Here is a 23,557-nt window from a genome sequence, read left to right as displayed (position 1 = left end):
AAATCCACTAGTAATAGTTCCTAAGTCTGATAAAAGTGTAAGAGTATGTACTGACTTCAGGAATATTAATCAACACCAGAAAGTTAGTCAAATTAGACCAATTAATATTGAAGAGGCATTACAAGGATTTGTTGGTAGACCATATGTATCACTGATCGATATGTCCTCTGGATTTCACCAGATTTTGTTGTCGGAGTCATCTAAAAAGTATACTGCATTTTTGTTTGAAGGTAGACAATACCAATACAAACGTTTAGTATTTGGTACATGTAATGGAGTACAAGCATTTACGATGGCAATGGCCAAGGTATTAGGCGACATTCTGTCAGAGAATGTTATCATTTATGTTGATGATTTATGCATTAGAAGTGAATCTTTAGAAAGTCACATAGAACATTTAAGAAGTGTATTTTCTAAATTAAGAGAGTCTGGTATGACTGTACGTCTCAAAAAGACATTCCTCTGTAAAGAAAAGTTATTGTACTTGGGTCACATTATTGACAAAACAGGTATAAGAGTAAATCCAGAAAGAGTAGAGGCTATTCTCAACCTTCCTACTCCGAAGGATGTAAAGACACTTCAAAAAATAATAGGTTGTTTCTCTTGGATGAGAAGATTCATTCCAAACTTTGCTACCATATGTGCACCTTTATATGAATTGTTAAGGAAAGGTAAGAAATGGATATGGACTAAGACGGAACAAGAGAGTTTTGATTTGCTCAAACAAGAAATTTCTAATGATGCTAAACTATTTCATCCTGATCTTAATCAAAGGTTTTATGTCCAGGGAGATGCTTCCTTACTTGGCATCGGAGGATATTTGTATCAAATAATTGATGGCGAGAAAAGAATAATAAGTTATGTAAGTCGTACACTGAAAGGTTATGAGAAACAATACACCATAACCGAGCTAGAATGTTTAAGTCTTTTATTTTGTATTGAGAAATGTAATCAATATCTTTTGGGTAAAGATTTTACTTTAGTTTGTGATCATAAGTGTCTCACTTGGCTGAACCATTCGAAGAATTGGAACCCTCGCTTATTGCGTTGGTCCCTTCAACTTCAAAAATACCAGTTCATTGTAGAATACTGCAAAGGATCTGACAATGGCCTAGCGGACTTATTGTCCAGACAATTTTCAGAATCAGAGCCGATCTTGATGCACATAAACAATAACGTAATGTTTAAAAATGAAGTATTGGATATACCTGTAGAGTTGTTAGTCCAAGAACAGTATAATGATAAGTTATTTCAACCTATTATTGATTATTTGAACAATTGTGAAAGTGTAAGTGTAAGTTTACCTCAAAGGTGTAGAAATTGGAAAAAGTTTTATAAAGTATGCAATGGAATTTTGATGATAAGAGATTTTCACTTTGAGAACATCTGGAAAATATGTATACCTCAATCTTTAGTTTCTGTAATACTGAGGAATTATCATGACAATATGGGCCACTTTGGTTGTGAAAAAGTACTCAGAAGAGTTAGGAAATTGTACTTTTGGCCTGGTATGAGAAAAGGTATTCTGAGTTATATCAAAGATTGTGAACTATGTATGAGAACGAAGCCGAGTAGACATCCGCCCAAGGGCATATTCCAACAACATTGTAACCAAGGTGAAACTATTTTGTTTTTGGATATACAAGGACCATTAATTAAAGGTTCGCAAGGAGAAAGGTTTCTTCTAACCTTACAAGATGCTAACACTAAATATCTGTTTGCTTATCCAATGAGGTCAAGTACAGCCAACAGTATTGTAAAAGCCTTGCTAGAAGGATATGTCAGGCATTTTGGCATTCCACACAGGTTGGTTAGTGATAACGCCACGGTGTTTCATTCTAACAAATATGTGGACACTTTAACAAGCTTAGGTATAAAATTGGCGTATACCCCAATATATCACCCTAGTTCTAATTTAGTTGAGAGAATTCATTCCGAACTCAACCGGCTTATGCGTGTTTTTTGTAAAAACAAACACAAAGATTGGCCAAAATATATAGATGTAGTGGTAAGCTTATTAAATGATAGTGTACACACACAGCTAGGATTTGCTCCCTCAGAGTTACAACTAAACAGAGATCTTAACTCATGTATTTTGAATCATTTTAATTTACCGCCTAATGAAATTTCTCTGTGGAAAGACAAACTATACATGGCTTTTGTAAAAGGTTTCCAAGCAAGGAAGAAAAAAAATGACAAGTACAACTTACAACAAGAAAATAGACCTGAAGTTAAAATAAAAGACCTGGTATTTGTAAAAACACATTATCTTAGCAGTCTCCTAGAAAATCGCACTAAAAAGTACTGTGAGGTCTATGAAGGTCCGTATATGGTAATTGACAAACAAGCAACTAATGTATATATTGTAATAGATTTGAAAACTGGCAATATCAGTGGTAACCATCACAGTGATAATCTAAAAATCTGGAATTGTACCATTGAAAAGAGAAGTTGTTATTTAAGCCAATTGGAAAAACTAAATCCAAAATTGTACAAACATTTGTTTTGGGTAGATCAAAGAAAGATTTAGATTTTGTTTCAAATTATTTATATTTATTTGTTATTTTTATATTTTCTTTAACATAAATGTTGTTGTATTGATTATACCCAGTGTATTTGGCCATGATGTATACCAGTTTAACTGTAACTACACAAAGTATGAGTGTAGATAACATAACGATGTGTAAATTATAAATGGGTATTTTATTTTGTAAAAATTTCACTTGAAGGAAATTTTTCTCCCAAGAGAGGGGAGTTATGACAGTTGTATTATTTGATTAATTTTGTACTCGAGTGTATTGAGGTAGGATCGTCGCTGTGACGTGGTAGACTACCTCAGAGCTCCTCATGCCTCGTGGCTCGAGCGAGGTGGAAAGGGGGCGGTGCTAGTAGTTGAAACGGCAGATCGCTTGACGTCGGACTGGGAATCGAGCAGTGCCTTGACGTTTGTACGGGGTGTAATACCTGTAATTACGTGTTCGTATTGAATAAAGAGTAAGTCAAGGAAACTGATTCTTATTACTTCCCGTCGTCATAAGGGGAGGGGCATTATTTCCTATGTAATTGTATTGTCCCACTTCGTTCTCTAGAAAATGTTTCGTTATTAACACTCCCACTTATTTTATTCTTCAGCTGTGCTACCAATATGTTCCGGCAGAATACATTGCTCATACGGTGGAAAGGAATATTTTTTATAAACTTACATTAAATTTTGCGGACAATGCTTCTGTATAAAATAATGAAGGATCATTCTGTTATTTGAGTACAAAATAAGAAGACTGTAGAAACTAAGGGAATGATGGTCAAATGATGAAGATATACACTATGAGCGCATTTTATTCTTAAATTAGACATAATAAAAGATATAATAACTCTTTCGGACTATGTCTGTCCATGGATTGCACATAAATATTCCAACAACATACTGGTGAGGGCTACACATGATTTTGGTGATTTGGGTACTAGTGATTTGATGTGCTAATTTTACTAATAAAGTATTTAGAAGAAAAAAGATGGCAGTCTGAAATAGCTTCCATGGGATTTGTGCACTTACTGATATATTTAATGCAATTTTTATGGGCGTATAATACGGTCCTGGTTTTGATAAGAAAAATCCTCAGATTTATATCTCGTATATATATATATCCTGCAACACAATTTATGTAAAAAGAATGGTTTTATTATTTTTTGGTCTATTGTTGTGCATTATTTCCCATTAAATCTCACGCGACAAATAGCGTTTGTTCGACTCCCATGTTACTGTGTGCGAACCACAGATTCATAGTGCAGACGGTTTGCTGCGTGAGTTCAGTATCTGTCTATATTACATTTATCTCCGTACAATTATCGCCACCAGAACCGTGCGTTACATGTAACAATCCAGCATTGCTTCCTTTGAATTGATGGTTAAGGTGATGGATTCACATTCGGAATGTTTGCAGTTTCAATCACCACACTAGGCCATCCAGACCATTGTGATAGCTTTGTCTGTAATTGTACCATTGTGTTGTTAATTGAATTAAAATGTAGTTCATATGAATCTTACATGAAGCATTAAAAATGCGTTGGTAGTTTTGAACAAAGATTAGATCTTTCTCTTTCTTTGTCCATCCAATCTCTTTTGAAAATAGTACCAGGAGAAGTTGAGATAGCTGAATTAGAGAAGCAGTTAGCAAATAGCTTCCAGAAACCCAGGTTTGCAGTTCCTAAGACGGGTGATGCAGGGGGAACATGTCTAGGGTTTGCCTGGCTATTCCACGACTGAAATTTATTTATTTATTTGAAATTGTGAATACAGAAAAATCCATTTTACATCAGAATATCAACACAAGAGATGAAACGAACAAGTACTGTCCAGTGGCATCTTGTGAAATGGAAAGAACATTTTCAAAATACAAAGTATAATATAATCTTCTGTACGTTTGTGATTCTATTTTAATCCATCTTATCTTAGTGCAATTCATCCCCATCTTCCCGATTAGCCAAGAGTGGCAGAAAATGGAAGTAAAATAAACAAAATACGTGAAGATGGCACATTGTAGGAAACCATCATAGACGTCCTCAAGTTAATTTCCAGGCAGGTGCAGTGTAAGTAGGGAAATTTTTTCTGGGGAGGGGAGCAAATAAGGCATATTTTCCCCCATAATTGTGTTGGCAGCTCAAAAAAACACTACTTCAGTCAGTGTTATTATGTTCTGCAACGACCTTATAATATTAAACATCAATTTCTGTGCCTGAAACGAAATTATATTTCTGAAATGAACATAACTTTAATAATTAATTTTCCAGCGGAGTGTACACCCCTTGCCCCTCCCCCTACCACAACATCTGTGGAAATCATATAAAAAAAATGAAATATGTAATGAGGCTTCGAATACTTATGCACTAAAAAAACTTTAAATATGTATGCAAATGTGCTCTTAAAATGCTCGAAATATGCTCCTTATATACGTATTTAAAATTTTAAGAATTTACATCACACTCAGAAAATTTAGCCATAGCATGAAACTATTTATTATTTCCATTGTTTACATAAGTAAAACAAATATAGTTTGGCTTACCTTATTAACAATTGACCATATTTTACATATGGTTTTTGTCTATATATCTTTATCATAAGTCCACTAACTGTTTCTGACTTCACTGAACGTCACGATTAGCAGAAGGTGGAATTCCACCAGCTGCCTCTCATTCTACTCAGCATGTAATGTTACTATTGCACTTAATAACTACGTATTGTTTCAGATGCTCAAAAGTAAATTTATGCCTGTTCTCCACGAGATTGCTTTTATACTCCACATCACAAGAAACAATAGGCGCATGTTGTAATTCAACAAATCGGAAAGGTGCAGTTCACTTGGAATACCGTCCACATTTTGTTTCCCTGCATGAATAGAGCAAATGTCCTTTAGGAGCTTGGAGCGAGAATTCTTCGCGAACCCATACTTAATCATGTTTCTGAATTGCTCCAAAGGAAACAACAAATTTTCAGACAGAAACAGCAGAATAGGCATTTGTAAGAAAAAATCGGTAAAATATGCAATATATCCTGAAGACACTGAAAATATGCATTTGCATATGCTATATGCAAAATGCATAACTATCCGAAACCTCCTCCAGTCAAAAGAAGAAATATCTCACCGACTTCATTTTGCCCGTATCATCTACTCTACCCCGACCTAGTGGATGTGTTTAGGCTAACATTGTAGGATGTTTTCTTTACGCTGCAGAAGTTCATGCTAATATACGAAGAATGTTCGTGCTATCCAATTTGTAAACATATGTGCCATGTGAAAACGCTGGTGTAGTGAATGATTTAGTTGAAGAGCCTACATTTTGTTTAGATTCCACTTTTCTGTACTTGGTAAGGTAACATGAGTTCCATATTTACATTATGGGTATGATATATATAAATTACACCTAAAATTACATTAATGAGGTCCAGGATTCCATACTCGGTGAAGGTACAAGTTGTTCGGACCCCACTTTAAACTGTAGGTCTCGTCCCGATTAGCCTACGTATACATAAAGCGAACTTGAAGACAAAAAACTCAATGTACTAATGGGAATTTCTATGGGTCCGGGCAGACGCTGTACACGACCCTCTTTCGTACCCATCCATACAATAAAACAGCGAGATGGAGTGAGATTTTTTTTCGCCGGATGAACTCTCATCAAGGATTTTTTGCCTCCGGTAATGAGAGGACCTGCGCACGTCTATGGCCTTGAAATGCCGTGAATCGTCATTTTTTACAGAGGACACCAGGAAACGCTCTCGCAATGTCTGTTATTTGATGCGATTTTTCCCGGGAGATCGTAAGTCTCACTCGCAACGGATTTCTTCATGTGTTTACGGTGGGAATATATCTATGTTGGAATAGTTTAATTTTTGTTTTCCTTTTAACATCGTTTAAGCTGTCACTGTATCACGTTCAAACTTCAGCAACTTAAAGGTGAGTTTTCTTTTTTTAAATACTATGTCATTCTTTCAATTTCTTCCTCAGGGTTGCCAGAACTACCGCGAAAGTGCGAATGTGAAATTTTCTCGTTCCTGTTCCTGTTCCGTTCGTGCTTAATCCGTTTCACTCTTATTCCTTTCGCAAATATTCTGGTGTTCAATTTTGGTTTCACGCTTCATCCACTTCTCTGGTATTCCTTTCGCGCTTATTCCGGTGTTAAATTTCGGTTTCGCGATTAATCTGTTTCGCCATTATTCTTTTCGCGCTTATTCCGGTGTTGAATTTTGGTTTCTCTATTAATCCGTTTCGCTGTAATTCCTTTCGCGCTTATTTCGGTGTTGAAATTCGATTTCGATATCAATCCGTTTCGCTGTTATTCCTTTCGCTGTTATTCCTTTCGCCGTTCCGGTGTTGAATTCTAGTTTCGCTATTAACCCGTTTCGCTGTTATTCCTTTTGCTGTAATTCCTTTCGCGATTATTTCGGTTTCGTTATTGTTTCGCTGTTATTCATTTCGCGATTAATTTGGTGTTGATTTTCGGTTTCATTATTAATCCGTTTTGCTGTTATTCTTTTCGCCCTTATTCCAGTGTTGAATATTTCTTTCATGCTTAATCAGGTTCGCTGTAATTTCTCTCGCACTTATTTCTTCGCGGTTATTCTGTTCTTGCTTTTTCCCGTTTCGCTCATGATCCTTTCGCGTCGAATCCTGTGTTGCGTTTCGTGGTAGTGTTCTTTTCTAGCTTAATCTGTTTGGTGGTTATTCCACCACACCGACAATAAGTGCCGAGACCATTATTTGGCGTGGGTGGGTCTCAAGGTCGTTGGAAAATATTCGTCTCAAGCGTATCATACATAAAATGATGATTTTTTTATATCCACGTTTTTATAACCCAGTCAGTGGTGAAGGTGCGAAATACCCAGGATACATTGTACGTACCAACAGAGCTGTAGACGAGGGTATACGGCGGTATGCGCTGTATACCCTGTGGCAAACCTTACTCAATAGTGTATGCCTTTTACTTTTTATTGCTGTAGCCTTCATTTTGTTTTTATTCACTCATTGAAATTTATTCCAAGTATGGGTGTATCGTCATCATCACTACTCTACTATCATGGCATGTTTTCTAGAAGTTAAACGATTTGAGCTTTATATTGTTTTAAAGAATAATGTCTCATGGAGTTCTCTTGTATGTAAAGTTTCTTTGCACATACCTCCCCTACTCCGTATATAGATCCTTCCATTACAGATCCAATAACACATGCTCTGAGTTGTTTTCTGCCCCATCACACAGAGAAATGCACTTACACTTTACGAACGCACTATTTAGCATAGCACTAACCCGCCCCCGCAGTTTATCACGCAGAGGTCCCTACGCATACCTACGCGTTAAAACCACACAGCAATATTTAATGGAAACGTGATACCTACCTAAAGATTTACGAAATTTTGCGTGTACCATGCGAAAATTTCGGGACTATAGCATTGCGTACCGACAGCCCAAATTATTGGAAAGCTTACAGTAGTCCAATCCCTTCGATCCAAGCTGTTACACTTTTTGTATTCTCGTAAAAAGTTGACAAACAAATCAAATTGCCCACAGATACTCTAGTAAAGGCACATGTCTCTATTGTTTCCTTTATTTCCTTACTTTCATTACTTTATGTCCTTTCCTTCCACTTTTGTCTAATCGCAACGATGTTGATGAACGAAGATCAGATGGAATGTATAAAGGACACTTACAAAGAACACCAGGTGCGGCTCTAGAAATTTTCGACTGGATGGGCAGAAACTGAATATTGATACGCGTACATTAAAGTGGACTGGTATAAATGAAATATAGCAGTTTTCTCAACCGCCGGCCCTGGCGTAAATTATATCGGGCCGCGAGGGATTCTCCTGAAGGTTGCGACTTGCAGCCCAATCTGGCAACCACCTGAAAGATGGCTTTATGTTCGGGTTTCATCTGCAATAGGAGGAAATTCTTTCCTGGTGAGAAATTAACTAATCTACCGTACAGCAATCCATTAACGAACATATTGATGTGGAAATATTCTGATGGATTGGAACTTTTCGGTGTCCGAAAATGAACTGGCTAATGAAAATCAGTTCTTACCAAATTAATTAGAGGAAACTAAAAGATTTCATTAGGTCCAGTCATTGTTAACTAATAATTTAAATCTCTAATATATAAAAATGGATGTGTGTGTGTGTGCGTGTTTGTTCCGGCATAACTCTCGAATGCCTAAAGCGATTTCAACCAAATTTGGAACACGTATCACTTGCAACATGGAAAATAATACTGTGGGAGTAAGACACCCCTGGCAACCCTAGAGGTGGGGTTGGGAAGGGGTGACATGTAAAAATAATCGAAAACGACCGATATTAGTGTGGAATCCATAGTTTTCGGAGTCGCTAAGATGAATAGTGAGAGTCCCAATGTCGTTCAACTCCAAGTTTATTTTGCACTATAGTTAGAATTCATTATTTTCCTGTCTAATAGAAGATTGGGATAAATTATTACCCGGGCAACGCCGGGAAATCAGCTAGTATATACACGAGATTTGTCAACAAGACTAGACATAATCTAATTAATTCTCTACGATTATGCCATATTTTTTATTAATATTAAAGTTGAAGGGTGCATATTAATTAACGTGTAAAGCTAAAATATAGAAAACTACTTACGAGTATAATAGTTGGGATCGAAGTATCGATTTTTAAGAAAATATTTTACCAGACAGTCGTCTCACGATGGTTGAGAACCACAGTAATATGGGATGACTACCCCCTCCTCTCTCCCTCCGTTCCAGTCTTCAAATCTCTCTCTTAACTTTTCCTGTCCATATTCACTGTACCTGACATATCTCAGTGAAATAAATTTCAATTTGGCTGAAGCTTGTGTTGCATTTTGTACTTCAAGAGCATTTTATATAGGCTATTAGAAGATATTGTGGTTAATAGACAATGGCGAAGAACTAAATTAAATTGTTCGTAATTCAATTGCAAGTACCTGAGTAGGTAATAAATATAGTTTTATCATATTATGAATTTTTAATGGAAAGAAGAGTTGCAGACCGGTCAAGTTATTTATAATTTATCCTGGCTTAGAATGAAACATGTATTTGAATGTGTAGATTAAAATTGTCTTGTTAGGAAAATTATATACTTGTATGGAAAAAGAAGACATATAGAACCACGGATACTTTGTTCATTCCGCATAAACTTTTCCTAGGCTAAGATACGGAATTCAATCGAAAAGTAGTAAATAATTAACCTTGAAAAATCTGTTTGGAATTGAAGTAATTATTTAGAAAGTTGCTATTAATTTTGATGGAATAGTCTTGGATTGTCTTGTACGGAAGAATAGATACACACATGATTGCTTCGATATACTCGACGTAGTTGTTTGAATTCCACAATGTCTCATTTCTTGTATCAAGAACTGACTCTGTGAACAACGACGTTGTTTTCTATAAAGGTCTAAAATATTTCTTGAATTTGAACTATTGTTACTTACCGTCGCTTTTCTGCCGATTTTGGCTAATCGCGATGATAAGAACGAGTGATGATTAGATTAAATTGATGAAGGGACACTCAAGTAAACATCCACATGCAGGTCCGGACTATAATGGAGAACTTCGATAGTCGCACGCCACCGTCTCAAATATTTCTGTCTGTACGTGGAAGAAGTATATTAATCCCCAGGCAATACCATGGTAAATTGTACTGTGTATTTCCCTCTAAAGAAAGACACATCTTCTGTTGTGATGAGATGACACGTTTGGCGTGAGTAGTTTCTGTTGTTTTTTTTCTCTCCGCAGTGATATATGGTAACACTGTTACTTTCTAATTAAGGGGATCTGCGTACGATCTCCGGCGGAAGGACAATGCACACCGGTTCGTATCCCACTTTAAACTGTAGGTCCAGTCTCAGAACAAACGAAAACTTGTGGTGATCTTCTGACATCTTTTTCTTTGTTTTACTTCAGCTGTGTTTACTCGTTTCATAGAAGTTTCATTTGAATCTCTAAACACTTCTAATCGTGCCACGCTGTAGGTCTTCGACGCACTTGACTCAGGCTTTTCTTCCATACCTTCCCTACTTTTAATATACTGAAGCTAAAGCCAAGAAAACTACATTTTAATGCATTACATATTTAGCAGGAAGAAAGTGGATCCTTTTTGTCGGATAAAGTACAGTGTCCTCATTTGTAGATGATTTTTATGTATTGCGGTTCCACTTGCAAAGTGAGCAGTGACGTGCGCTGCACAAATATTTTTCTTGTGTGGAATGGGACATAAAATGGATGGGTGTTACCACGCTACTAGATATTCCACGTCAAGTTAGAGAAAACAAACCGAATGACAGAGGTAATGAAGCGTTCGTATCTAGTGAAATCGCCTCCGACGGTGTTATCATTTGATTAATAAATTATTTCAGCTTTCTCTGGCAATTGAAAGTGCACAAGTGCTTAGTAATAAACTTTGAAAAAACGCTGACCAACTATTTTCTCCATTTCCTCGGAATTGTGCAGAAGGGTGGTCGGTTGATAATATGCTTAAATTTGACGAAACGTGAGTTGAAGTAGGGGAACCTGTCCTAAAATGACATACTCAGATAAAATGAAATACCTTGAGTTTCTCGTTACTGCCGCAAGGGCAGGTACTTTTCAGTCTCTGATTGTGTACTGTAGTAGACAACAAAGAACCTGTGTGAGTGGCGGTGCCATTGTGTAAAGGATTTCGGAACAGGAGCGTAATCCTTAAATACGGAGTTGTAAATGTTTGAGGTGATCATTGTTTGATGCCAGATTTCTACAATTACAATAAGCAGGCCAACATTTGTATAAATAAGGTAAGGAATTAGGTATATTGTGCATATTACAAATATATTGTAAAATCTTGCAAGTATTCATAAACGCGAGCATTTACACACCTGTTTGAGGTTATGACAGAGGGTAAAATGACATACTCTTAACTAGGATAAAATGACATAGTATGTCATTTTACCAGAGTAAATATTTTTGTGGACCTACACATTTAATAGGAATTCTATTATTGCCAAGGCGTAAAATCTGTAAATGTTGAAAGTTGTTCAATTTTTAAATAATACCAGTAATGGCTACAGTTAATTAAATAAATCACTATTGCAACTGAATTATTGTAGATATTATGGAAAGCAGACTGAAAATGTTTTCTTTTTTTATTATTGTAGGCTACAGAAATAATGGTTGGAGAGTACGTAAGAAAAACTGAAAGACAGTCATGGCATAAGGACACTATGCAACGTGCTATAAATGCAATAAACAATGGGGAAATGGGTTGGCAACGTGCATCCAAGACATTCTGCGTTCCCCAGGCTACGCTGCAAATGAGAGTGGAGGGGAAAAACAAGCAGGTGGTTGGAGTTGATAAAGGATTGGGTCGTTACCAAACAACTTTTCCGCCGGTGGGAAGGTGGGACACAGCCAGGAATTGATACACCTGAAACTGAGGCCGAATCATAATCATCTCCAGCTTTGACTCCTGTCATGGAAATTGCACAATCTTTTCCTCCACCATCTGCAATGCCATCACCTTGCGGTACCACATCTGTAACTGCAACTTCACCACCCTCATTGCTCAAACCAATCGACATATCACCATTACCCACTACATCCCAGGCCAGGTTCTCCAAAGAAAGGAAGCATGAGGGACCACAAGACTCACCGAAGTGAAGACAAAAGTTGCAGAAGAAACTATAAGAATCAAGACGGGCAGCTCGACAAGCTAAGATTAAACTTCAGTTTGATGATAATGACGATGATGATTCTGAGCTATATGATAGTGATGACGATGCGCCATGCATCTATTGCAACGACTTATTCAGTCATTCGAAACCTAAGGAAACATGGCTGAAGTGCATGCAATGTTCAATGAGGGCGCACAATGAGTGTGCTGGGCACCAAAGACATCAAAGCATTTGCTTGCGATTTATGCAAGAAAAATTTCAATTACGTGTTATAAATGGGTATGTCATTTTATCTAAGTACCTCAGGTAAAATGACACACTGTTGCATTTTCCAAAGAACCTTTGTAAAGAGCATATAACATAACATATATTATTTTCAACTGTACAATATAAAAGGTAATGCTTTGAGTTCTTAAAATGTAAAAAATAAACAAAGAGTTGCAATTACTGCACTTGCTACAGCATTTTATCCTTACCGTATGTTATTTTAGGAAAAGTTCCCCTACAAATGGGTTGATTTGTTGTGAACGTTGAACACGTAAATGATCTGAACAGCACTCTGGCCAAGTGCATTGACCAATACACACAGCGATTTCGCTACCGGAGGTTTCACTAATAGATTTATTAATTTGGTTTAATTAAATTCAATTTTTTGACACTTTTGCCTAATCGCGGAGATGAGGATGACTGATGATATGATGAAACACTCACAAAGAACACCGATCATTATTTGTAGGTGTCCCTTTATCAGTTCTATCTTAATTAATATTCAATGATTGCGAGTGCAAAACGCATTACACTGTGGTTCAGATTACATTTTAAAATATTTATCCTGCCTGGATATGCAATCTCAGCATAAAGTAACCCGAAAACAGACTCTCTGCCGACATCCGTAGCGGAGTGGTTAGAACAGTGTGTTACGACGCCAAGAATCCTGGATGCCAATCCGGCCTAGGATACTCTTTTTGATTGTCTTTTCATCAATTTTATCATATGACTAGCTGATTGCCCAGCGTTGCCCGGGTATTTATTTATCCTAGTCTTCTATTAGACAGGAAAATAATGAATTCTAACTATAGTGTAAAATGAACTTGGAGTAGAAGGAATTACGAGTGTCACTATTCATCTTAGAGACCCGGAAAACTATGGATTCCACACTAATATCGGTCGTTTACCATTGTACATGCCACCCCTTTACACCCCCACCCCCAGGGGTGCCAGGGGTGTCTTACCCACATAGTATTTCTTTCCAGGTTGCAAGTTATACGCGTACCAAGTTTGGTTGAAATCGCTTCAGGCGTTCGAGAGTTATGCCGGAACAAACACACACACACACACACACACACACACACACACACATCCATTTTTATATACTTCTATATAGAGATTACTCATTGTCATCTTCGCGGTTAGCCAAAAGTGTCAAAAAGCGAAGTAAAATTAACCAAAACAAACCAAAACTATCTCTATCTCTCTCTCTCTCTCTCTCTCTCTCTGTATATACCAGTGGCGGTCCCTCCATGGAACAGAGGGAACAGGATGTTCCCTTCTACTTATCGCCCTTTTTAGCTATTTAAATTATCTATATTAACATAATAAGAACACTTCATTCTTCCGAAATCAACACGCCGAAGAAAAACTTTCACAGTGACTGGATGTTTGTTTACTTCACCTACCCTCGTCGTCCCACCCTCTGCTGTCTGACGCCGAGTATTTCCGACCACGCGCGAAGGTAAACGATTCTCATGGTGCCACCTCCCACCACCACGGAAGCTGAACTCTCTAGCTGTTCCCTATGAGAGACATAGCGAATTCGTTTTCCTTCGAGTTTTTGCTATGTGCTAAAGTTTAATTGCGTCGTAGTGATAGTTTTGAGTGTATTAAGTGTAGTTTCCTAATCTCATTCCAAATTGCGTCTGCCATTCATAACGAACTGGAAAAATGTTCTACAGTCTAAGCGTCTGCTAAATGCCTTGGCTAAACGCTGCGAAATAGCTTCCGAGGGAACAGCTCGCGTCAACCTGTTCCAACAGCCCCAAGACGCACTCAGCGGCAGGCGCAGGACAAGAAAGCGAATTGCGAGCGTAGGGTAGCGAATGTTGCATGATCGACCGCTGAAGACGAAAGCTTTTAGTTCATTGAACTTTACAGAAATGACAGTAAACCAACACTTATCCTAACCGAATTAAAAACGAAATCGTACACAATGCATTTTCAAACAAGTTACTACAACTCTGTAAAATGATTAACTGGATACTCTTCCAGTGGCAAATTATTGTTGTCCTTGTTTGTTCCCGAGAAGGGAGTTTGAACAGTTCGGGTTTTGTCACAATTCTACAAATCTAGCGGACGTGATGAAAAAACTCGGCCATCTGATTGCCATTATTGCATTGAGGACGTTTGAATTACAGGAATGCACGCTCAACTGTACGAAAAAAAATTCTACTTAAGAGATGAAACAAGTTTTGACAAAACATTCTTTTCCTCATATCACTCATAAATAGCTTTTATTAATTTTTCTTTGTTGCGCATCAACAATTTTGTTTTTAATGTTTTCTATACATTATATCATATTTGCTTTAACATTGGTATTGTAATAATTTTAACGTGCTTCATGTATGTAACTTCTGACAATTTGTAACATATGTATCGTATGTTCATTTGGTTCATTTCAACAAGGGTTGAATTTTACTTGGTGTACTGTATTATATTACGACAAGTATGGGAGGGGAGGGGGCAAGTGCAGGTCACCTGTTCCCCTGCCTCATTTAGCACCGCACGCCACTGGTATATACACACACACTCGTCCCCATCTTTGCAAATTAGTCAAAAGTACATAAAATAAGATGTGAAATAAAGCAAAACAATTAATAATAAGATGTACCGGGTTCTCAGTGGCCAAGATTTCGAATTTTTAATAAACAAATTACCATCTGTACGCTGATGACGTCCAATGTTAATTATTGTTCCCTAAAATAAACATCAATATGGCCATAAAAACCCTAAACGCTGATATCATTAACGTCTGCAAGTGGTCTCAGGCAAACGGTCTACGAGGAAATGCTGAGAAAACTAAATGTCTTTTAATTGGCTGACGTCAGCTCATATCCACGACAGAGAAGTCCTCCATCCCTGACATTCTTGTAGACGGAAAACCAGTTTCACTACCACTTTCGGTCAATGACCTGGGAATTGTTGTGGACGAAAAACTCACATGAAGTGACCATGTGAAGGCCATATGCAAGAAATCTTACGCAGCTTTTCACTCACTGTACCACAAACATCGATCTTACCACAAGAGGTGAAGAAAACACTCGTGGAATCGCTAGTTTTGTCGCAAATAGACTACTGTGACTTGGCGTATGCTAACCCTTAACTGGTGAGGTGGGGTTTGAGCTACTCTACGAATATTTTGAAGTTACTGTACTTACATATTAGTCACATCTGGTACCTGGAATGCTGAGTACCTTTCAGTCAGTTCTCTAGCAGCTGTGCGAGGATGAGGTTGTGTTGACCTGTGCAAACAGTCCGGTGAAATATTGTTGCATATACAGAGTGGGGTGGACTAAACCCCACCTCACCGCTTATGTAACATTTTTTGTGGAATATAAACTGCATAAAAAATCCATCAGTGTAATCTGATTGTAGAATATTTTTATAACTCTTTATACCTATGTCCTAATAATTAATATTTTGTAGGAATTTGGATTTTTTCCTTCTTTATGAGCTGCAAAAATTAAAAAAAAAAGTGAAGGTGTGCATTTTTTGCTTTTCATTTTGCATTTTGAAAGAAAGTAGCATTGATGTGTATTTTCTGTAATGTTTTGTCTAAATAAGTGATGCAGCTATGGTCATTGAAATCAACTTCATCCATGTGAGGACATTTTTTTTGTTCGGGGTTTGTCTCACCTCACCTTACGAGTTACGTCCCAAAAAATCCATCTCACCAGATAAGGGTTAACCTCAACGGTGATCTAGCAAGACGTCTACAGCGAATACAAAATGCATACGTCCGTTTTATTTATAATATCAAATATTTTGACCAACTTACCCCAGCTTTCAAAGACCTAGGCTGACTCGACCTTTCCACTCGCCGCCACTTCCACGCTCTTACAGCGCTCTACAAAATAGTGCATTCAAGAGAACCCCCTACCTATTTTCATGATTTCAACCCCTAAGCGCAGCACACACCTTTGCTACCCGTTCGCGAAACAACTGCCTCCTCAGCATCCCCTCCCTCAAGACAGCGTTTTACGGAAATTCATTCACTGTCACTGCCACCCGAGCGTGGAACGACCTCCCTAATGACATAAGAAACTTCTTCTGACGGCCAATTCAAATCAAAATTAAGAAATAATCTTCTTGAGTCACCTTACCAGTACTGCAAACAGGGAAAGACAATAAAATGAAACATTTCTTAAATGTAAATATGTAGGACAAACACCTACGGACTTTTCTGTATTTTGAGTATTTTTGCTATGTGAGTGTTCATGCTTTACGTGTATTTTTATACTATTCGTACGGTGTATATGGTTTTGTGTGCTTTCTTTCTCATTTTTCTTGTGTTTTTCTTTTGTTTGGTATTTTCAGGTTTTTTGTTTCTGTGTGTTTCGCAAACTGTTAGCTATTCAAATCAATTTGTAAAATATAAAGTAGAGATGGTCAGATGAGAAACCACGAATTTTTGTCTGAGTTGGGGAAGTACCAGGATAAGAGTACCAATAATAATAATAATATTAGTGTTATTATTATTATTATTATTATTATCATTACTACTAGTAGTAGTAGTAGTATCAAATACGTTATTATGCTGATAAATTACGCAAGACTGGAGTGGAAGTCGGTGCCAAAGCAGTTGTTTGGAACAAACGATCAATATTTATTCAACACGTTCAATTTCACATTATCTAACACAGTGGAACTTTGATAACTCGAACGTGAGGGGAAAAAGAAAAAAAAATCGAGGTATCAAGGATTTCGACTTACCAAGGTTCCAGTTATTGAGGGCCAAAATCGCCGACTTCGAGTTATAGAGGTCTGAAGTTTACTGACCCTTATGAACGTGGGGGAGTTCAAGTTCCGACACGATTGTTGATCACCTGACATTGTACGTACGCACCCTACACTTCGACTTATTGAGGTCCGTGCGACTAAAACTTCGAGTTATAGAGGTGATTAGAATTTATCTTCGACTCATAGAGGTTTTTCTTACTCTACTTTCGAGTTATTTAGCTCAAACTGTTCAAAAAATCGTCTTATCAAGATTTTATTCGAGTTGTTGAGGTAAAATTAGTATTGAGTGTTATGGTCAATTCAAGGGGATTACAAAAAAATCGACTTATCAAGGAATTCGAGATGTTGAGGTTCGAGTTATCAGTTCCACTGTAATGGAAAGCAAGCAAACAAACTGTATTTTTCAATGGCAGGAAATGAATGATAAATGCATTCCTAAGATAAATGTTTTTGTACATACATATGCATCATGGAGCGACATAAAAGAAGAAAATACATATGCAACATGCTAACACTAAATTGTGTACGTATTCAAAGTGTATTCAATACATATATACAACACATATTATTTAAATACATTACAGAAAATAATTATATTGCGAGCGAAGCGAGTAAGAAAATTCTTAGATCGAATTTTCGCAACTGGAAACAATATTGTTTTAATAGGCTGCAAATAATTTCACGGGTCGCCATGGAATTCTCTATTTTACAACTTTTTTTCATATGGAAAACTCGGTATCCATTGCCCCCAGCTACGGCTCTGAACATGACTATACTGAGAGAAGCAGGGATTGCTAGCGAAGCGAGCAAGAACATTTTACGAAATATATTTTTATTTGCATAAAATTTGAAATCGGAGGAACAATTGCTCCTCTGTGCACCCTCTGCAGGTGCCCTTAGCCATCATCGTTTGCCCTCCCTTGCCCCCCTTGAATTGACTTCCATCGAATGTTGGAGGGGGGCAATGGCATCCGTCGCCTTTGTAGTTGCTGTTGCACCACTGAGATGGTTAAGCGTAAGAAGAGGCTTGTGCCATCTACGCGTAAGACAAGAAATAAATCAAATAAATGGGTCTAGTAGCGATTAGCGTTTTTGTGATAAACTTTTTGTTTCTATGTATTCTTTGACAGTTTGAAAATAATATAATTTAAGTATTTTATTTTATATTATGCTGCCAGAATATGTTGTTGTTTGTTTGTGCTTAACAATACCATCACTTTTCATAATACTTAGTCAGACCATTGGGGAGCTACCTGCTCCTGTGCCCCCCTCCCTCGCTAAATATCCACCAATGAATGTAGGTCTCTTAGCAAAAATACACTTCATACACGCAACAGTGTATGCTAAAATTAGCACCACGACGATATGGCACTTCAAAAACCATAAACATAACCACTACTTTCTGAAGATACGAAATGTTTTCACCTTTTCACATGATATTTCAGGTACTAGCGGCTACACACTGGATTCGTTGTTTCACAACAAAATCTTACTTACTGGTCATAAAAGACAAAAATGCACCAGTCTTGACAAGAACTACCACTTCAACGCCATCTGTATGCAGCAGTTTGAACATAACACAGACCTTATATTTTCTGTTATTTACTTAAATACCTTTAATCGTAACAAAATTATAGGTATTTCAGGTTCTAGTGAATAAAACAATCTTTCATATCGGAAAATTTCTTTCTTACAGAATCTATCTTAATGCTACGGTTTTGTCTGGGAATTTGGGTCTATTCTTTAACATGGCTTTAGATCCCCCTTAACAGTAAAGGTATTTCGGTTGACGTCAGAAGGAGAAGGGTGGGGAAGTTGTTTGATGGTTGTGCGATAAGTGTGATCCGTGATTCTGAAGCTCGCATCATCGAGAGTAGACACAGTCATCGATACAACAATTTGTAGAAATACAGAGCGCTTGTTGTCCCCGTGATGAGACGAAATGACGGTATGAGGTGAATTTAACCACTGAAACGAAATCTAAATGTATGCGCTAGTGTTGCAATGTGCAGATAGAAAAGAGTGTCAGAAACTGAACCCACGAGATCGAGTACACAAATGCGCATTCCTGATGTAAGATGCTTTATCCTTTACAAGGAATAAACCCATGTACAGTTTATGGTTTCAGATAAATTGACGGGTGACTTATTGTATATAACGAAAAATAAAAATTATTGCCAGATGTTTAAATCGACCAAAAATATTTGTTTTTAGTATGTTACAATGTAAGCACAAAATGTAATGCAAATAATACACACTACAATGTAAATCACTCTATGAGTTTCTTTAGCCGCTGTCTATGGCTTTGTAAACGCCATTTGACCGCGCTAGTATCTACTGCATTTCCATTTGCACAGGCTACTACTGTATATGGTAAACATTCTTACCTAGAGATTGTTTTGGTTCTGGTGTTTCATATTTGCATTTTGCAACACTGTCGTTCCGTCGCTTCGCGTTTAAGTACGTAATACATTTACTTTACTTCTAACACGTCATTGGATACAAAAACTTCAAGCGTAACCTTGATACGGGCCGGGTTTGATCAATACGACCTTGAAACAGTGTTTCAACACCCACTACAAGCAGTTACGTCATCTCGAGCTGCCTTTACGTCTGAGGCTTGCTATCGGGACTTGAGTGTTTATTCCTCGCCACATTTGCGTGGCCAGCTGGCTTGGTCGGGCAGTCTACCTACTCCATACGAGAGGCGGCTTTGACAGAAGTGTACAATGGAACACAATAGGTTCAGATGACCGGAACCAAGCAACTCAACGTATTTGTACGAGAGAACTTTAAGGTATGTAAAGTTTAGTTTATTGCGACTCACTAAAAAGTAACATCGGACTTAACTGTTACCCTTAAAAGAACTCTTAAGGTAATTAGAAGGTGAAATTGTGAAACATAGAAGTGAACCTTGACATATCTTTGCACGTCTCGATACATAAACATTTGTGCCCGTTCACGAACCTTCAGTTGGGCGTGTATGCAATTGTTCTCTTAATTCAAGTTCCATCTTCCTTGCTATTCCATGTCCTCGCAAACGACAAGGGACTTCATGAAATAAAGCTTTGTGCGATACACGTGACGTGCTGTTATGGTGAGGGCTAGAATTTGAAATTTTCACCAAACTGAATGCTTTCTTTATATTAACATGATGTGTATGGTTACTACAGTGACGAGATTACGTCTACCGAATTGATGCGCTGTATTACAATTGTGTCAAACAATAATAACGGTTAATATTAAAATATTTAAAGAAACATCAAATAGTATCAAATACATTTGTCACACGTGTTCTGGTCTTGTAATCAAGGGGTCCCGGTGGAGGCACATTGCACAGTGGTTCGGATCCCACTTTAAACTGTAGGTCCAGTCCCCATTAGCCTATCTGTGCATGAAGTGAACTTTTAATCAACTCAATTCAATTCAACGAGTGTTCTGGAATTGTCTTCGCTCTTTGAAATATATCACTTTTAAAAAGGGGTGGGGGGAGCAGTCACCTCGCCCAAGTTAGGAAAGTTATTTGAATTAAATGTATATATCCTCAGTACTATGCCTTAAAATTACTTATTAGAAAATCAATTGGTGCAGGTGAAAGATAGTTCTATATTGTTTCTTTCCGGTATGACTTAAGATGACCGGGCCCCTCTCCAATTTTCTTCATATTTGACATACTTATTAATTTGGGCCTGCTAATGACGAATCAGAAGTTAAAATTTATAGAAACGTGTAGAAATTGCAAAATAATTGCGAACCATTGACGCTAGCCACACGAACCATTGGCGCTAGCCCCAAGAACCATTGGCGTGTGGTTAGGTTAGTTTCGGTTAGGTTAGGCAAACATAGTTAAAATTTGGTGTCGTGGTAGTGTCAGGAATATATATATTTCCTTGTGAAACAAAAAATTTCGCGAAAATCGACGGTTTCCATTCCGAATACTAACGCCTAATTTTAGCTTATTTTTCAATTTCTAGACGTTTCAGACAACTTTTAACTTCAGATTCGTGATTAGGAGGCCTCAATTAGAGAGTATGCCAAATATAAAGAAAATCGGTGAGGGATACGGTAATCTTAAGTCGTTCCTTTTTTTCCCGTATGGTCAGGAATTGTTTTTATAATTTTTAATTGACTTCAAATTTGACTGTTGAGCTTATCTGTTAGAACAATAGAATCCACAAGACATGACAAATAACAATAAATAACACATACAAAATTGAAACTAAAACCACAACCACAAAATGATGAAGGCAACGTCAGCATACTCTAAGTTCCATCGCTACAACAACAATCTCTGTAAAGGGGAAGCTTATATTAATACTATGATGTATATTATTAAATAATATTTAGCATTTAATTCACGCTAAAAAGGAAAATGTAGTGAAATATATTAAAAAAACGAAAAGTAAGGGTGCGTTGCCATTTCTGACGAGACGGAACGAAAAGGTTGCCAATAAGTGATATTCAGGAACCGGAACGCCGTTCCGGTCCGCTCCGGTCCATTTCGAGCCCTGGTTATAGTGGTTTACTTCTGCCATTGTTAACTGATCGCCTTATGTGCATCTTTGGAAAACACTCGAGCGTGACTTTGCTTATTGATAGCTTATCAGTTTATCGTGGCTTATCAGCAGTGCGCCTAATCGGCCACAGATGAGCAAGCAAACTAAAATTAAAACCAACAATCTTTTCTTTGTTTCAAGTCTGTCCCTTTTCTCGATTAGATACTTGTTTCGATGCAATTATTGTTTTAACACCTATTTTTAAGCAAAATTGCAAATCTTGATAATTGTTTATTAAACGAATTATATGGCGTAATTCGCCCTCGCGCGATATTTGCGCCTGTTTTCATACAACTTTAAACTGAAAATAAAATTGTAATTGGAAGCTGTTTTCATGTACTGATTTACCAGGAAGTGATATCTCGATATTTCATGAAGGTTACAATGCACTCATTATAATTAAGTAGAAACTTTTCATGAACTGTTGACGCCCTGACTGCTTATTTATAGAGATTTATTTGATGACATTTGATTGTTATTTACAAATATTATGATAATAGTAGTGCAATTTAAACGTACAGTGCGGGTGTATGTTTGCCCGAGAGCATAAATTTACTGAGATTCTTTTTCTTTTATTAAGTTTCTCGATTGCGTAATATTTAGATTTGAATTAGGAATAATTGGCTGCTCCAATTTTTGAAACAAGATTATACCGTAAAAAGTTTGTTATTTGTGCATTGTCTGTATTTATTTTGCAAAGCCCTTGGTGGAATGAGAGTTCAATTGGGACTACCGGTTGCAGAATATCGTAACTGTATAGTTTTCTGAAGAATACTAAATATTTTTGAATTTTTAAATGTTTACGACATTAAAAATTACTGTTTACACTTATTGTAATTAATATTGTAGCAGCAGCCTGATTTTGCATCACAATTCTAACTTATATAGTTCATCTACATTTTCATAATTACCTAGTCTAGTAAATGTAGGAGGATTTGTCTCCCGCAAATCTCGACCGGCTGGCATGTTCAAAAAAGGGTCTGGGACCACACGTTTTTTATTTGGTTTTCGGCCAATACTGTTTTAAGTTGCTTCGTCTTTATCCAAAATTCGTAAACCCAATCAAAGCGTCACAAGTCGCAGATCTAAACGCAAGCCTAAAGAAGAAGAAGAAAAAGTCATTACCGATTTCGAACACTTGAAGCAAATAGGAGATGGTGAAGCAACAAGGGTGTGAGTGGTTGAAATGACATGGATGACCCATGGTTGAATTTTAACTCGACAATAAAATTATTGGTGCACATTGCGTTTTTTAGAATGAGCGTGGAATGTGATATGAAAATAGCGAACCAATAACTGCCTAAATAAAGGTATTGAAATTTAGCCAAACAAGATGAAAAATTTCAAAACAACCCACAAACAAATTTCTCCCATCTTATGCTCACTCTCACGTTGAGTATAATTTTCTTCAAAATAGCTACTTACGGGATAACGTTTTCTTGCGGTGGCTCAGTCGGTAACGCGTCTGACTACCATGCTAAAGGTCCCGGATTCGATCCCCGGCCGGTTCAAATCCGGGAATTTTTTTAACGTTGGAAGCGGCCCCGGCGCCCACCCAGCTTCGAATAACATGGGTACCTTGGGGATACCCTGTGGGGGGGGGGTATAGGCGGTCAGGGGCGTGGTGCTGATCACATCAAACACACTCACGACCGGATCAAGAATGTGAGGGGCGTTACCGTACACCCCCTATACACCTACATGGCGTGGTGCTAAGCACAGGGGACCACTTTACCTTTTTAAGCCTAGAAAACTAATGTCAGGTTATATATTGGGATAAAATATAATATATATAT

The 23,557-nt window shown here is 37.4% G+C and overlaps 1 protein-coding gene across 5 annotated transcripts in view; it reads left to right on the top strand.

The window, feature by feature from the left end:
* Window positions 1-23,557, top strand: part of LOC145979516 (retinaldehyde-binding protein 1-like) — a 78,360-nt gene that overhangs the window by 12,563 nt on the left and 42,240 nt on the right. For 2 of the 5 annotated variants that reach the window (XM_083112459.1, XM_083112456.1), the window contains exon 1: window positions 6,286-6,452. The exons of 1 other annotated variant lie outside the window; for it this stretch is intronic. Coding sequence is in view for 1 of the 4 variants with exons in the window: in XM_083112455.1 (XP_082968581.1) it covers window positions 19,955-20,002 (48 nt within the window). In the remaining 3 variants the exon portion in view is untranslated. Of the gene's footprint in view, window positions 1-6,285; window positions 6,453-19,837; window positions 20,003-23,557 lie in introns of those variants that run through there. 2 more of the 5 variants (XM_083112455.1, XM_083112458.1) reach the window with 2 other exon arrangements.

This window comes from Lepisma saccharinum, chromosome 26 (genome assembly GCF_977018435.1).
Source record: "Lepisma saccharinum chromosome 26, izLepSacc3.1, whole genome shotgun sequence".
NCBI classification, from domain to species: Eukaryota; Metazoa; Arthropoda; class Insecta; order Zygentoma; family Lepismatidae; genus Lepisma; species Lepisma saccharinum.
Note: the sequence above shows the minus strand (reverse complement) of the source record. Positions and strands in the feature narration are given on the sequence as shown.